The sequence below is a fragment of the Tetrao urogallus genome (assembly GCF_951394365.1).
Source record: "Tetrao urogallus genome assembly, chromosome: 7".
NCBI lineage: Eukaryota > Metazoa > Chordata > Aves > Galliformes > Phasianidae > Tetrao > Tetrao urogallus.
In genome coordinates this window covers 4,704,941-4,720,773 of record NC_136820.1, presented here as the reverse complement: position 1 = coordinate 4,720,773, position 15,833 = coordinate 4,704,941, and the positions used below count along the sequence as shown (strand labels likewise).

Below are 15,833 nucleotides of genomic sequence, written 5' to 3'. Positions count from 1 at the left end.
TGTTATTACCATTATTTACATACTGCTACTGCAATAGGGAAATACTGCACTTTGCATTACTGTAACAGGAAAAAGAAAAATGAGGGGTACACAATAAAACCAAACTTGCTTACTTGGAATACTCTAAAGTATGTGAAGGGCTGGTCTTAGAGGCAAACTATCAAGATTACAGAATAAAGCACATGGCTGCCACTACAGAAGCAATCACACTAACCTTGCCCCAAGGGAATTTACATAAAATATCTTCTAATACTGCTTTCCTTATCCAACAAGCCAGAGCCACACACAATAAGCGGATGAACATGCATGATCTGTAAAGACAACTGCTTTCAGAATGCTCCATTTACTTAGCAAGTATTGCAATAAAAGCAGAAAGAATGTGAAAATAATTCATTTACAAAGGTCATTTTAAAGGCGCTTCCATCTCTCAGCAGTGTAGGATTAACAACTCTATGGTTATTAAGAGACTTAATATCATTTATGCTACAGTAGTGCCCAGAGGCTCCAGCTGAAACTGCGGCCTCTCTTGAGTGGAGTAAGTATTGGAAAATTACCGTACTGACTGACATAAAATGAGAGTTCTCTTTAATATTGCTTTTTTTTTTTTTTTAAGCATAACCTTTGTTTAAACCAAATTATTATCTCTGTAAGCTTTACGGCAGTTCTATTGCTGTTTAGCTTATCTTCAGCTTAAATATGAGTATGAAATACAAGCACAGTTCATAGTTCAAGCAAGTGCGTATGTTCAAACAGAAAGCTGTAAGCATAGCATTGAAACTCATATGCCCTGTACTTCTGCCATACATCCCATGGGGTCTACACAGACAGATACAAAATCCTTCATTTATCAGTATCTGTATAAAAAGAGATTTGTATGACTAGGCTGCGGTCTATACCCTCCACAGGAACAACAACAATAACAACAATAATAAATAGGTGTATGGAAATTTTGGGCCTGTAACTAACAAAATAATCTAGGATAAAATAGCAGGCTCTCAGAATTCTCAACAAGACCAAACTACTGAGTGTTAAATATTAAGCAGAACAAGTAGAATCTGCACGAACTTAGAATTACACAATCACAGAATCATTAGGCATGGAAAAGACCACTGAAATAACCTAGTCCAACCATCAACCCATCCTCACTATGCCCACTAAACCACGTCCCTAAAACTTCTTAGTCAGAAGTCGTAGGGGTTGGAAGGGACCTCCACACGTATTTGAATAATACGTAAATAATTCTATATAGCAGGGATAGTACAATGTGCTGTTGAAGTGCAATGTCTTTCTCCATTTTTTCTGCTGACACTATTTCTTCCAAACTACAAAAGCTATACTGTAACACCCTGCAAATTTTTTTTTGTTTTATACTGATTAGATCACAGATGCGATTTGTTAGTCTTAATTTAAGACCTGTTGGATGAAAACCAGCAAAGATCTCTTCAGAGTCTTCAAAAACATTAAAATTTTAAATCATAAATTATTTAAAAATAATTTAATAACCTTTAGCACCAAGTCAAAAACACAAACATCCCTCACAATTTTCTACCCTATATAAGACAGATATTACACTCTCATTTATTATGAGACTTTGTGATAAAACAGAAAACTAGTAATCAAGTAAGTATTCAACAACCCAAAGTATGTTGTCATGACAGCCATAAGCTTGACATCAGAAGAAATGTACCCCAAAAGGACATGGCATTTCCTGATCATCACAAACAATAGGAAGCCAGTACCATCCGTGGCTTTGATACATTCACCACCATGTAGGCATAAGCTGGATCATAAAAGCACGGGCAGAACTTTTCTGTAGTTTGCTTCTTAATTTCAGTGACAAAGTTGGCACAAGTAATAAGCACTGACATCACTTCTCAGTATTTCTCCCTGCATCTGACAGGTTTGTCCCTGTCCTGCCCATCGTAAGCATATTTCACAAAAAATTTTGGTTCGTTGCAGTACAATTCTGAGCATTTTAACCAGCTTCTTAAACCAATTTCCATAGTTTAACGTTGGAGTTGAACAATCTGTTCCAACAAACCATGTCTGGAATTCATATGCTCTTAAATGTTTAATGAAGAACAGATTTTCAGTGAGCATCCTTATTATTCTGTCTCAGGGAAGGATCTTACCAGATAGCAAAGCTTAATTTTTCATTCTTTCAAAGAAGAAACTACTTCATTAGAAGTATGAGAGATCAATTTCCACTTTTACTCATGAAAATCGAAGTCTGAAGCACAGTACAGAAATTCTAGTAGGTCCACTACAAAATTAATATTTCACACAACAAACATTTTGAATTTTCATTTTAGAAGTTGCCTTCTTTGTTACATACCTCAGAATCACCTATTAAGATCTACAGGCAAATTTCACTACTAAAAATGAATCTGGAAAAGTAATTCAATAAGTAACTTACTGTAAATTGGCTACTTTTACTGATACAGGAACATGGGGAAGCTGAGTGGCCCATTTCAGTGCAATATCTTGATAAACATACAGCATTTTACTATGGTTTCCAACTAGAGTGTTTATTGTTCCTTCTTTCACTGTTAGAAATATAAAAACAATTTAAAAATGAAAGCTATTATCATAAGCCATTACTTTCTTTTTGGAGTTACATACTACCAAACTATTTATTCATTTATTTCCTTTTAAGACATCACTTGTTTTAAATCCATTTGTAGAATTTTAAAGCGTTAAAAATTATGAAAGTTACATTGACAATAACCAAGGGTGTATGTAATTGATTACAAATATCAATTCCAATCATACAACACACATGCCAAAACTTTTCAAGGTTCTAGCCAGATGTGTTTTATAACCTAAGATATGAATAATAAAGACTCATAATTATCACGTTGGCATGCCAGGATAGGTGTGACAAACACACAATAATATCAGTTAATTACATTCTTCACTAATTCACTGAACTGTGAATACTGATTAAAGATTCATACACTTAAATGTTTCATTTATAACAAAAATCAGAAAGCAATCAAGAAGCAATTTAGATCTTCTACAAAACTTACAAGTCTTAAGAACATGTTAACCTACTCTATATTAACGTCTGAAAAGCTTTCATTGAATAACAGAAGGTTTTCCAACACTAATCTGTCATTCTTCCACGTTTGGTGATTTGGTAGCCTGGGCAAATTTACTGCAACACTAAAAACACATCATATTCGATGATGAGAAAATAAGCTATTTAGATTCCAAAAGTCATGGTATTTCAGATTAACAATATTGGAAAATAAATCTAAGAAGAATGCAGCTATTATTTTGTAGCTTTTCTATAATCAATAGCATATTTAAAAGAATATACCATCAGTGGTATAAAAAAGAGGCTACGGAAGTAAGAAACCTAAAAGTTTCAAGTTGAACTTTACAAACCTGAACAATAAGGAATGAAGCAACTTGGACTGTAATCAAGCTTTTTCATGAAGCGAATTTGTCCATTATCCTTCAGGCAGAAGAGGTTTCTCTCACCAAGTACAAAAACAGAAGAAACTGCCTGATTAAAGGAGACAATGCATATATCCAGTGCTTGTTCTCCAATGTTGAGAACCCAATCCACCTTTAAAAGAAAAAAAGAAGTACACACTTGAGATCAGCTGACAACTGCAAATTTAAAACTCAAAAATACACAGAGAAAGCTCAGAATTAATCCAGCTATAAAGGTACCAGTAGCATAAGTGAAAAAGAAAAATCAAGGTCTAAAATTCTCCAAAAACAGAGTAATAAAATCATTTAAATCTGCCACAGTACACATCCTTAGGGTAGTGTTAGGGAGAAAAAGTGAGAACCTATTCTACCGATATATAATTGGAATCACAGGCAAAATTTAAGCCCACACAGATGCTTGCACACAATAACGTACGCCCTTCAATCTGAAGAATGGTTCTGCAGATGAAAACATATTTACTTTTCCAACTTCATGCACTGATATAATAAAGGACTATTTCAAAATCCTTCCTTACCTACATCCGTACATGTTTAAGCAATATTACTGCTTATCAATAGCTTTCATTAGTTTATTTCAGCTCCTTTGAAAAAACTTTAACACGCACGTGCAAAAATTGCTTTTGACACTGCCATGCTGGTTAAATAAATTCAGAATTTCTGAAATCAAAAGCCATTCAAATGTCATCACTTCCTGAATTAACAGCATCAGTCTTCTTGCTTAAGAACAGAATGTGCTAGTAAACATAATGGCATACCTCATATACAAAACTGGAAGTGTCACCTTGAAAGAAAATATTACCTTTGCTTCAATGTATGCTTCTCAATTCATATTTAAAAAATCATTTTATTTACAGTATGTTTGAGGAAACTTCTAAATTTCTTATTAAATAATAATGCCTTCTCCTAATTCAAAGTATAGGATTCTGGTTGACTTAAATAACGCAAAAACATTCTACTACTACCCAATGTAAGGAAAAAGTTCTCCCTATATTTTGTTGTCATACCTGAAATAAGCTAAATCAGCATTTTGCATAGTATAGTGAGCGGACAAGCAATTCTAAAAAGGAGCAGAGCCTCAAATTCTATTCCTCTCAGCAACAGGAGGTCGATTATTAAACAGTTTATTAGCCACAAGGCTCTCCTGAAGATCACTGACTTAACAGGTTTTGGAAAAAAGAGACCAGGATACTGACTATTTATGGAAACATATTTTTCAGTGCTGAGTTTTCTATTAAAGTACAAAGGACTCTCCAGTACAGTCAGAAATACAGTCTAGAATTACCACAGAGCAGATTCTGCGCTAGAAAGGCAAAGACTGCTCTGAGAAATAGCTATTTATGGTACACAGTTTTAGTACTTTTTCTGTTGTTATTGTTTTTCTGAGAACAGCAGTAAGTATTAAGGCCCAACATGAAACAACTAGGGCTCAACAAAATCCTAATAGCAACGTACAGGAGACTTTCTGCTGCCTTTTAAAAGCAACTGGATAGGATTCTTCATCACCAGATAATGTTTCCATTCATTACTTAGCACTGGTCTTTTTTGAATGCATACCAGCCACCATATAGGTTATGTAAAATAAACAGCATTTACCACAAGTTTCTTTCCAGAACTAAGTTTCTGTTGTACTGTTTCTTGTCTTCCATCAGCGTCTGTTGCAAATGCCAGCACTTGGTATCTATTATAGGAAGTTCAAAAAAAAAGTAATACAACAAAATACAATGTCTCTGTAGTTAAAACCTTTACATTAAGTAAAAATAAAATACAATTATTCATATTTTGAGTACACATAGCAAAAGCAGAACCTAAAAAACATTGTCAGAAAGCCTACCGCAGCACAGCCATAATCAGCAAAGATGTTAGAATAAACACTGTTGTAGAATAAAAACTATGCGTAAGGCAGAATTTAGAAGAAGGGTTCTACTCAGGTTTTCTCTGATGTTAATGTAATTCAACAGCTAACTATACTAAAGGATGGAAATACCTTGCAAAAGAGACAGATGCAAGAAATCAGCATCTTTTCAATTTGTGAAGTTAAAATAGCAATTAAAAAAATGTTAAAAATTCTCCCAATAAATTTTATAATAAACTACTGTATTCAGAAACACTGTCCGGACACACAGAGATGGGATCAGGAAAGCCAAGGCACAGTTAGAACTGGACTTGATGAGAGATGTGAAAAATAACAAGGGACTCTACAGATTGAACATCGGTCAGAAGAGACAGGCCAAAGAGAGTACACCGCTTCTGATAAATGGGAAGGGAAAACTGACAGACGTGGAGAAGGCTGAAGTACTCAATGAGTTCTTTGTTTCAGCCTTCCCTGACAGCTGGGCTTCTCAAACCCATGAAACTCACATTCCTGAATCTCTAAGAGGGGCTGGGAAAGCAAAATGCCCTTCACTTATGAGAATAACAAATGTGGGACCACCTCATGAAGCTGGATGTGTACAAATGGCGGGACAATTTGCATCCCAGGGTTCTGAAGAGAGCTGACTGGTACGGTTGCAGAGCCCTCTCCATCATATTTGAAAAGTACCTTTATTTGCAGTCCATCTACCCTCTCCCAAATTGTTAACAGAATGTCTGTAATGTGTTTGTGCAATATCTACAAAAATGTCTTATTAAGTTCTAGCAGAATAAATCAAAGGCGGTATTGCTTGAGAAATTCAGGTGATAAAGTAGAATAATATATGACAATAAGTATCGCGTTAGATTAACATTTCCTGGATTAGATTCTTAAGATGTAATTTGTAAATAGTAATTAAGAAGTGGCATTTGCATTTTTATATACTTATTTCAGCACACCTTTACCCTTTCATACCATGAGCAAGAGCCCTACTGATAAAGTCAGAAAAAACACCATTTCAGGTAGAAAATGAAATTTAAAAATACAATGTTTCCATATATTTCCAGGAAGTTACACTTCAGAAATAATTCCCTTCTAAATAAAATACTAGAATGGTTCCTTAAGTGCTCTACATTATGTTGTAGTCAATACAAGTCCCAGTGCAGCCTATGAATAATGATAATTTTAGTCAGTGTGAAAATAAAAAGCGAAAGAAAGAAAATGGCCATGATGGGTAACAAAGATTGGGCATTACACTTGGCCTCTCCCACTACTGGAAGCAAAATAACTTAAGCTCAGGAAAAAGATTTATGACAACTGCATTCAAACTATTTCACAAAATAAAGAATTTTTTTCCTGTATGCATTTCAACATTATTTCACAGAGATATCTAAGGTGGATGCATAGTAACGTTTTGTTCCACTCTGAAATTTTTAGTAGCATCTGTTGCTCAGTGAAGTGTTTTAATGTACCTAAAACCAGGAAGCAAAAAAACGCCTGTGAAGGTGAAATTAATGCAGCTTCACAGAAAAAGAAGCAGAGATCAAGTAACGCAATCTCTTCGTAACATTGAGGGAAGAGATGTTGAAAGACATTTTAGGAAGGCAACAACCAGTGTTTTCAGTGCTTCCTATGTAGTTCAGTGTTTTGAGTGCTTCCCATGTAGTTCAGTGTTTTGAGTGCTTCCCAGTTCTCTACTGCTTAACTGCAGAGAACAGTTATCAGAATTAGCAGTAGAAGACATTCCCAGAAGTAAAGCAAACTCAAAATATTTACCAGAGACTCAGAAGGTTACATAAGTCTAAAAAACAAAGTTGCAGTTGCACTTTTGATGCCGTACTTTAAAATAACTTCATATATAAGTTGATGCACAAGCTACGTAAGTCAACAATGAGGTAGACTCAAAACTACTTGAACTGAAAGGTTCAGAAGGTGGTGAACAGTGCCACAAAGTCCACAGGGAGACTTGCACAAATGCTATATCCCAGGATTCAATGTCGGATCCTAATTTCTTATGTGTTCAAGCAACAGTGAGGCTACAAATAGAATTTTAAGAATAAAGCATCGTCCATTTATTACCTTCATGAGTAAAGAATGAGACGCCATTTGCCATAACATGGACACATTTTCTGAAAAGGCAGAACTGTTATTTTCAGTTATGATCAAGAAGGCAGCTAGTGTCTTATTTTAACATTAAAAAATATTCTTCAAAAGCTACATAGAGAAAATGCGTCTCCATAGTACAGAAATGTGCACTGTATTCATGTGAAAATGCTGGTGGTAGGAAGACAACAAATAGTAATAACTGATCAGTATTGTTAATCAAAATAACCGGGCTACAATATCTGTACAGAAGGAGCATTATCTGCAAGCTCCTAGATTTCACAGTATCATTTGTTTGCAGTCTTAAAATATGTAGAACCAATCTGTCTTTCAAGACACATTCAAATATTTACTAACAGTAGTGGAGTTGATAGTCAACAGCTTACCAGATTTAGTTCAGAATGAGACAAGCAATATAGCTTCTGCCCTAACCCTCTATTTTCTTTTCCTTTCTTTTTTTTTAAATCTCTTTTTGCAGTTTGGCATCATCCTTGCATTTCAGGACATTTATTCTTATATTTCAGGTCTTTGATGAGGGTGTTAAAGAAATATTGGCTCCAGTATCGTCTCCTGAGGAACATCATTCATCTAAGGCTGTTAGCCTGAATCGACGGCTACTCTGGAAGTCTGACAGTTCTGTCACATTTTCATCCATCTTGTAGTTGCTAATTCTCCACCACCACTCACCACCCCGCATTTATTGTTAGCCATAAAAATTCAGAAGGCCTAAGAGCAGACCTTATCAGCTTTAATGGAGAAAAGATGAGGCAAAGCAGGCACTGCCTAAATGCAGTAACATCATAGCTCTGCATCTGCACACTACTTCTCGCTCCTTCTCTTTGTCGCCCAGGCTGTAAGTGTTTGTGAACATGTACTTAAGATGGGCCTCCTCTCATTACACTTCCTTTAAGGAACTCTGAAAGCATTCCCTGCTGAGCATTTAGCCCTCATCTGCAATTCCGACGTTTACTTGAAGTATTTGGCACCTATCCCTCAATCTAGAGCTCCGTGAGGTTATCAAGACTCTACTGACAGGTGAACTCCACTTCTCCCCACCAGCCCTTATTGCCTTAAGAAGACCTCATGTTCAAAGTGTCACCGCGAATCTCTTCTAAAAACTGAACAGATTAACGAGATTACCAAATATTTGCAGCGAAACAAAACATTTCACTGAAAAAAAAAAAAAAAAGGTGTTTGGAAGAACCATCATCTTGCTTTAGCAGTACAGTACAGACAAAATGGAATGGAAAAATTTGACAGAACTGAAGAAAGAAAGAGTCTAGCACTTGCAGGACTGTGTGATGAGTCTTCAATAATACAACAAACTCAAATAATTATAGAATTAATGTGACTACAAGTTACACAGGAAACACAGCTTGCTTTTCTCAGCAAAGATAATTAAAAAATCACATGTGGTTATTTTTGTTCACATACTAAATAACAGCACCAAAATATGCCATAATTACTGAATATGAACACTTACTTGTAACTCTCAACCTGTCGAGAGGAAGACACTGTAATGAAAGAATCTGTCCGAGAGCTGTAAGCCAAGGGACCAGGCAGAAGAAAACCAGGTAAAAAACGGCCAAAAGCATAGCTTTCCTGTTCAAATAACATTAGCATCCCATCCATGGACTGTATACATATCAAATCTCGACCTAAGAAAGAAGAGCAAAGAGAAGATATATAAAGGAAACAAAACATTAACTAAGCAATTGAACTTTTAACAATTGCAGAATGAAAAGTTGTACTTACACTAATAGAAGTAGGACTAATTTCAATTCACGTTTACTAATACTAAATATTCCAACTTTAACTTACTTCTTGCTTACTATAAAGAACAAACTTAGTATAAAAAAATAAATCTAGATAATTAGGTGTTTTGGATGTCATTCAGAATATATTAAGAACATTTTAAAGCAAAATTCCTGACATTCTAAGTACTACAATTGTAGTTTCAAGAAATGTTTCAATACTCCAAGGGGAAAAAAAAGGCCTCTATACATCACAAACAGTCATAACAACCATGAATTAAAACTAAATAACCTATTCTAGTCTTTCAAGAGTAGTTAAACAACATAACAAGAATTCCTACAAATATATGTTGCTGTTAAAAATAGTACTGTGGCAATGTTTTCCACAGCCTGCATTCATATTTTCTGTCTTCAAGGAATGAAGAAATAAACAGATTCACTCCATTTGTTGCAAACAATATTAAGAACAGAAAAAGTCAGCTCGGAGTAAATGACTTCAAGCCCTTATTTTATAGCCTGAAGACATGACTTGATATGTCTCTAAAACACCAAGCTAAATACAAAGCTTCATTTTGACACATTCTGAGGTCAGAGGCCGATTATGAGTTTTGCATTTCATATGTCAATGCAGTAATCCAAGCAAACAATGTTTTCCATGTATTTGAAGAGAAAGCCATACCAATAAGATTAATAGCTTGGAACCATTAATGGAAATATCTTTCCTGAATTCAAAGAAAAGCCCCAATCTGGCAAACATAACACAAAATAATGTTATTCAACATAAATTAATCTGCATTAAAATTCTCCACCATATCTAGTATATAATAGAGCTCTAATATATAAATGGAGAACTTGAAAAAAATTCTTTGATCACTCAAAGTCCATCCCCAATACTTTAAGACTGTTTTCCAACACAAGAAGATGAACTGAAACAGAAACAAAACAAAAACTCTTTCTTACACTTATATAGCGAAGGTAGCATAAAGGTCAAGATTACATTTAATACTTGAAAAAGCACTAAGTGTAAAATGCAGGGGAAAGTACTGTTCATCTCTACTGCGATTCCTCATTGAAACTAAGTACTTGAAAATAAATAGTGTAACAGGTCAGCAGTACATCGTTCTTGTGACTAAAGCAGACAGGATTTAATTCAGAGTAACAAGGATCTTACCCACTCGCCCTCTTTACCCTCCATACCTCCCCACCACACTGCTTCAGATTTTCCCATAATCTAAAAATCAAATTCCTCCATTCGTTTTTCCAAATTCTGCATGTAGTTCAGTTGTCTTCTATCAAGACTGTTGCAAATGCCAACCAGGAGCAAGAAATGACATTTGAAAATGTAATTCATTTTGTTCACCTGGCAGAGACTAAATTCAAATCATTCACTTGCGAAAATATTTCAATCCTTCCCATCAAGATTTAAAGACAGAAGAGCAAAAACAAAAAAAGTATCAAGAACGTAGTATCAGGAAGGCTTGCACTGAATGCCTGTTTCTTACCTTATGTTCTACACATGCCTGTTCTGAAAACCTTAGAGGCACTCTTATTCAAGAGTATTGTTGGTATTGTCTGCTTGAAAACAACTCGTGCATATGCATGTGTGTATATATATAGCTCCAAAAGTAATGCCTCCTATTTATTTCCATGGAAACTACAACAGATACAAAGAGCACAATAACACTATTTGATAAAGCAAATTCTCAGCACAAAAAAACTGTTTTTCAACATAGACAACACCAACAGGTATGCAATTCTGCCAGTGATGAACAGGAGACTGATCACCATGCTTATAAAAGTCTGCGCCAGAGGAGTGACCCAGTGTTTCACAGTTGCTATGGCCATGCCATTGCCCACACAGTCCAGAATTTAGGAGGTGCAAAATCTGGACTATACAGTGTATGTGATAGTACAGTACAAGCAACATTAGCAGTGTGCTTCACAGTCTCAAACTGGAGTTGGATCTGGCATTATCACAGAATAATTGAGGCTGGAAAAGACCTCATGTAGCCCAATGATCCACCTACCACCATCGCTGCCCACATGTTGCAAGTATGATCAGGTGGCCTGCTTTTTTGGTTTGTTTTTTTTTGCTGTGACTTCTTACTCTGTCTACTCAATTCTGTCTAGTAAATTGTTTTCATTTCCTTTAGTTTCCATATTGTACTTTAGTTAAGGAGCAAAGATGAAAGCAGCTACAAGAAACTTTGAATAGATAATTAGTTAATTAAACAAATTAATTGGTATGTGGTTTATAACACATTGTTCTCGTAGGAAGTCACGATATGGTAAACAGGATAGGTAATTCCCAGTTCAGCTTCCTTTCATGAGTAACAGCTCTAAAAGGGCTGGTAATTATGAAATTCCTCAAACAAAATCTTACTTTCTCAAGCTAATACTAACTGTTTTGTATTAAATCCTTACTTAGATTCTGATGGGGAAAGAATTCTGACAAATGGAGAGAAGCGTGGACAGGATATAGTGTTGCAAGAGAAAGGTTGTCTTCTTCTATGGCCTGACTCTGAAAGTTTGAGCCTTCAGCTTACACAGTATCACAATGTAGCACCTAGAGGTGGTTTGTTCAGGTTCCAGGCAATTCAGAAGAATCACCTTTCCTATCCTAAACTACAGTGCATATTTCTTCACCTGCTGAGAGCTGCATCTTGTTTTTCAAGGGGAAGTTCGCATAGTGCTACTCCATGGACTGCGGTTTTGTCTCTAGCTTGTAGCAGTGACACCACTATCACCATTAATAAAGCTGCGACCCAGGAAACTGTCACCTTCTGCCTTGTGTTAGTTCAGTTGGTCCTGACAGCCTTAAATAGTGTTTCCTTCTGTTCCTCTGTAAGCATTTGTGGGATCCACACGGAGCAAATTCTGTGATATTCCAACATTGCCACTGCTGTTTACAACACGCTGAAGCTGATATCCAGCTCCATACACAGTTCCTTGGTCGCAATCTGCCAATTCGCATGGATGAGCTGATTGAGATTCTCTTCATTTTGTGGTGTGACAGCTATGCACGGCCATCTCAAACATGGCTTGTCTTTCACAACGCTGTCGCCACTGCTGAGAAGCACCACTCATTGCCTCACTGTAATCACATCCACCATTTGATTCCCATAATCATTCAGCAAGCATCAGTGAATACCTATGGACGCCATTTAATCTGCCTGGAAGAAATCAATCCCATATCTTTGCTTATATGCACGTCCATATCAGAGTGCCCATCTGCTGCTATCTGCCACATGGCAATAAAGTTGAACAGAACGTTGGTGGGAAGGTTCAACATCTACTGTCATACCACCAACATCCAACCTCTGATGTCGTTGGACAACGTAATAAAATAGGAGGTGTTACTTTCAGAGCAGCCCTCATATTTGGATAGCTGCCAGTATCAAACACTTCAATCTTGCCTTAACAAGGTAGTAAGCGCATTTTCAACAGATTAATTTATATATTAAAGCATAAAAAAGACTTTCATTCAACATCAGAAAACCCCACATTCCTTTTTAAACATGAAGTACTCTAATAATCAAAATTTTTTTCTGGTGACTGAAAAAAAAAAAAAAAACCTTAGCTGAGAAAACCATAAAATCTAGTTTCTTTGTTAGTACAGATGTAGATGTGATTCAGTGTAGGAAAACATTAGAGAAAAGCAACTCAAAGAAACTACTGAGGTACCCATCAAAAGTACTCATATATCTGCTACTGAAGTTAGCAAGTTAGTATATCTTTGGTTTTCTTTTCCTACCTCAGCAAGTGAAAAAATGTAAATGTATAATTTTTCTAACAGCTCTTTAAACCATTGTCACTAGCAACTTCAATACAATGATTAAGCCTCAAGGTTTAGTATATAACATTTTGAAGGCTTTTTCTCAAGTTTACAAAATAGAAGAGGATACATTTACCACTGTTAGTAGATTTAAGTCCTACATCCTTCCAGGAAACACTCTTTACTTCTGTTAACAGCATAACGTCAATGAAAAAATGTTTCCTGTGGCAAAATGCAATCATTTTAAGAGAATTATTGGGTTTGACATTGGATCCTTAAAAGCATTTTTCAAACAGACCAATTGAGCAACGGTTTTCCTAGGGTTTTCTACACAGACTTTCTAAGCTATAAAGCAGGGTCATTGGCTTTTGTTCAATCTTACAATTCATTCTTCATTAAATAAGAAGCATAGTCCACACACACGTGCATTAGATATGCACACAAACACAGCTTTTAAACATGGCTGGTATGTTTCTACCAAAATATGTATAAAGCACCTTTATTAAAAGATTTAAGAATGATTTCCCCTCTTAAGTGCTATTCACAGGACAGATTCCAAAACTGCTTAATTTATTTATAACTTGTAGCTGACATCCAGCAGCTGAAATATGCTGGTATTCAAGAGGTTAAAGTAACTACTGATCATAATCAGAATGAACATTTGGTTTGCTGCTTATAGAGTCTCTGAAGTGCTATCCAAAAACACTGCAATGCTTTTACTAACACAACTCAGAAACTAGTCAGTGAAAACAGTCTGTAAACAAACACACACATTTCAATGCAAAACAAAGCAAAACACACATACAAAGTTGAAAATTATTCAATATTGATGTTCTAACAATTCTAAACGCCCTCCGTGTCACATTAACAGCTGATGCTATCAAACATCATTAGCATAAATTTCAAAAAAGCGCATTTCTAATAGAACTGGAGCAACTATGCAAATTCAGAGAGTATCACTTATATGCACAGATAAATGAGCAAAGCCAATCTAATGCTCTGCTAACACCAGAAGGACCCGTCCTACTCACCACTGCCCTGCCAAGCCTCCAGCTGGCCTTGCTCAGAATACATGGTTCCTCCGCACTCCTAGGCCAAGTCTTACATAGGTAGTCATATCTACCTGAGTGCTGTAAGCTGATGGTAGGATGTCATCCAAAATTTAATCTTTTTTTAAACAAAGAACTTTATTAAAGTTTAGCAAACTGCCAGGAGTGACCTGGACAGCTGCAAGAGTGATAGGACTCAAGACTTTTGACACTGTCTCTCATAATACCCTCATACGTAAACTTAGGAAGAGGAGAACAGATGAGTGAACAGTGAAGTGAATTAAGAACTGGCAGAGCTCAGAGGGTTGTGACCAATGGCTCCGAAGTTGTAGTTGTAGGCCTGTAGCAAGTGGTGTTTCCCAAGGGACAGTTTTGGGTCCAGTCTTGTTTAACATTTCCATCAAGAACCTCAATGAACGGACAGACTGCACCCACAGCAAGTTTGCTCAGCCGCCATTCAGTGAGATGTGGACAGGACTGAAAGTTAGGCAGAGAAGTTTCAACAGGGGCAAGTGTAGAGTCCTACACCTGGGGAAAAATAACTACACAGACCAGCAAGTGACATGAGGTGCTGGGGGCTGTGAAGAAAGGGGGCAATACCAAGGCAGCAGTTGGTGTGTGATCAGGACAAGGGAGGTCAGATTTAAACTGAAAGTGTGGCTTAGGTTTGATGTTAGGAAGAAATTCTTCACTCAGAAGCAGGGAGTTCAGCTGAACAAGCTAGACCATAAGGCTCTGCAGCAGTGAAGTTCAACAGCACCTTGGTTGCATCAGGAAGAGTGTCACCAGCAGATCAAGGGAAGTGGTCCTTTCCCTCTCTCTATTCATCGTTGGTGAGGGAGACATCTAGGGTACTGGTCCAGCTCTGAGTTCTCTCCAGACAAAGAAAAAGAAGCACAGCCTTCAGGCTAGATAATCAAACTGTCCTCAGCCCCTCTCCACAGGACAGGCCTCTGTCCCCTTTTACCAGCCTTGTTGCCCTACTCTTAATGCTGTGAAGCACTTTAACATCCTTTTTATACACATACACACACAAACACGTGTATATAGAATACACAGAGCCCAGAACTGCACACAACATTCAAAGTGAGGTTGCACCAACCAGTACATAGGGAGGATCACTTCTTTTAACCAACTGGTTGTGTTGTGTTTAATGTATCCCAAAATGTGGTTTGTCATCTTGGCTGCCAGGGCACACTCCTGGCTCACCATGAGACTATTGGAACCAGTTGTGACTAGGTCTGCCATTGCTCTTTCCCCGGCACAGACCCTGCTATTTACCTTTGTTCAATTTCATACCATTAATGATTTTTCCATATGCCAATTATATCTAAAACTCTCTGCAAGGCCTCTGCAGAGGAGTCCAACTGCACCTCCCATCTCAGTATCATCTGCAAACTGGCTAAGGATACATTCCGCTCCTGCACCCAAGTTATTGGTGTAAATGTTAAACAGAACTGGCACTAGGATTGAGCCTTGGAACTCATGAGATTAAATAACACAACAATAAAATGTTTAATTGTGAGATTAAAATGAAAAGAGACGTGCATTTATAATGTAAATGCCTTTAATAGTTCAAAAATCTTGTATTACATCTTGCTTGACACAATTTCAGGCAAAACCAGTTATATGGATAGTAATGAGACAGACTTCTAATCATAACCTTCTGGTTTAAGAAGTTTAGATAAAACAATGCAGTTCAGTTGTTAATTTCTAGTCTTCCAATGACATTAAAAACCAAAACAGATTACAGCAGATATTATAATCTTTATGCAGCAGTGACTATCTGGTAGACACATGACACTTTTTGTAACAAATGAAAAATACAGGTCAATCGAACT

General features: G+C 36.5%; 1 protein-coding gene across 1 annotated transcript in view; it reads right to left on the bottom strand.

The window, feature by feature from the left end:
- Positions 1 to 15,833, bottom strand: part of BBS9 (Bardet-Biedl syndrome 9) — a gene marked incomplete at both ends in the record, with an annotated part of 267,629 nt that overhangs the window by 232,513 nt on the left and 19,283 nt on the right. Inside the window, 4 exons of the mRNA XM_079538520.1 lie at positions 2,417 to 2,546; positions 3,391 to 3,574; positions 5,056 to 5,140; positions 8,898 to 9,072. Of these exons, the coding sequence (XP_079394646.1) occupies positions 2,417 to 2,546; positions 3,391 to 3,574; positions 5,056 to 5,140; positions 8,898 to 9,072 (574 nt within the window). The remainder of the gene's footprint in view (positions 1 to 2,416; positions 2,547 to 3,390; positions 3,575 to 5,055; positions 5,141 to 8,897; positions 9,073 to 15,833) is intronic.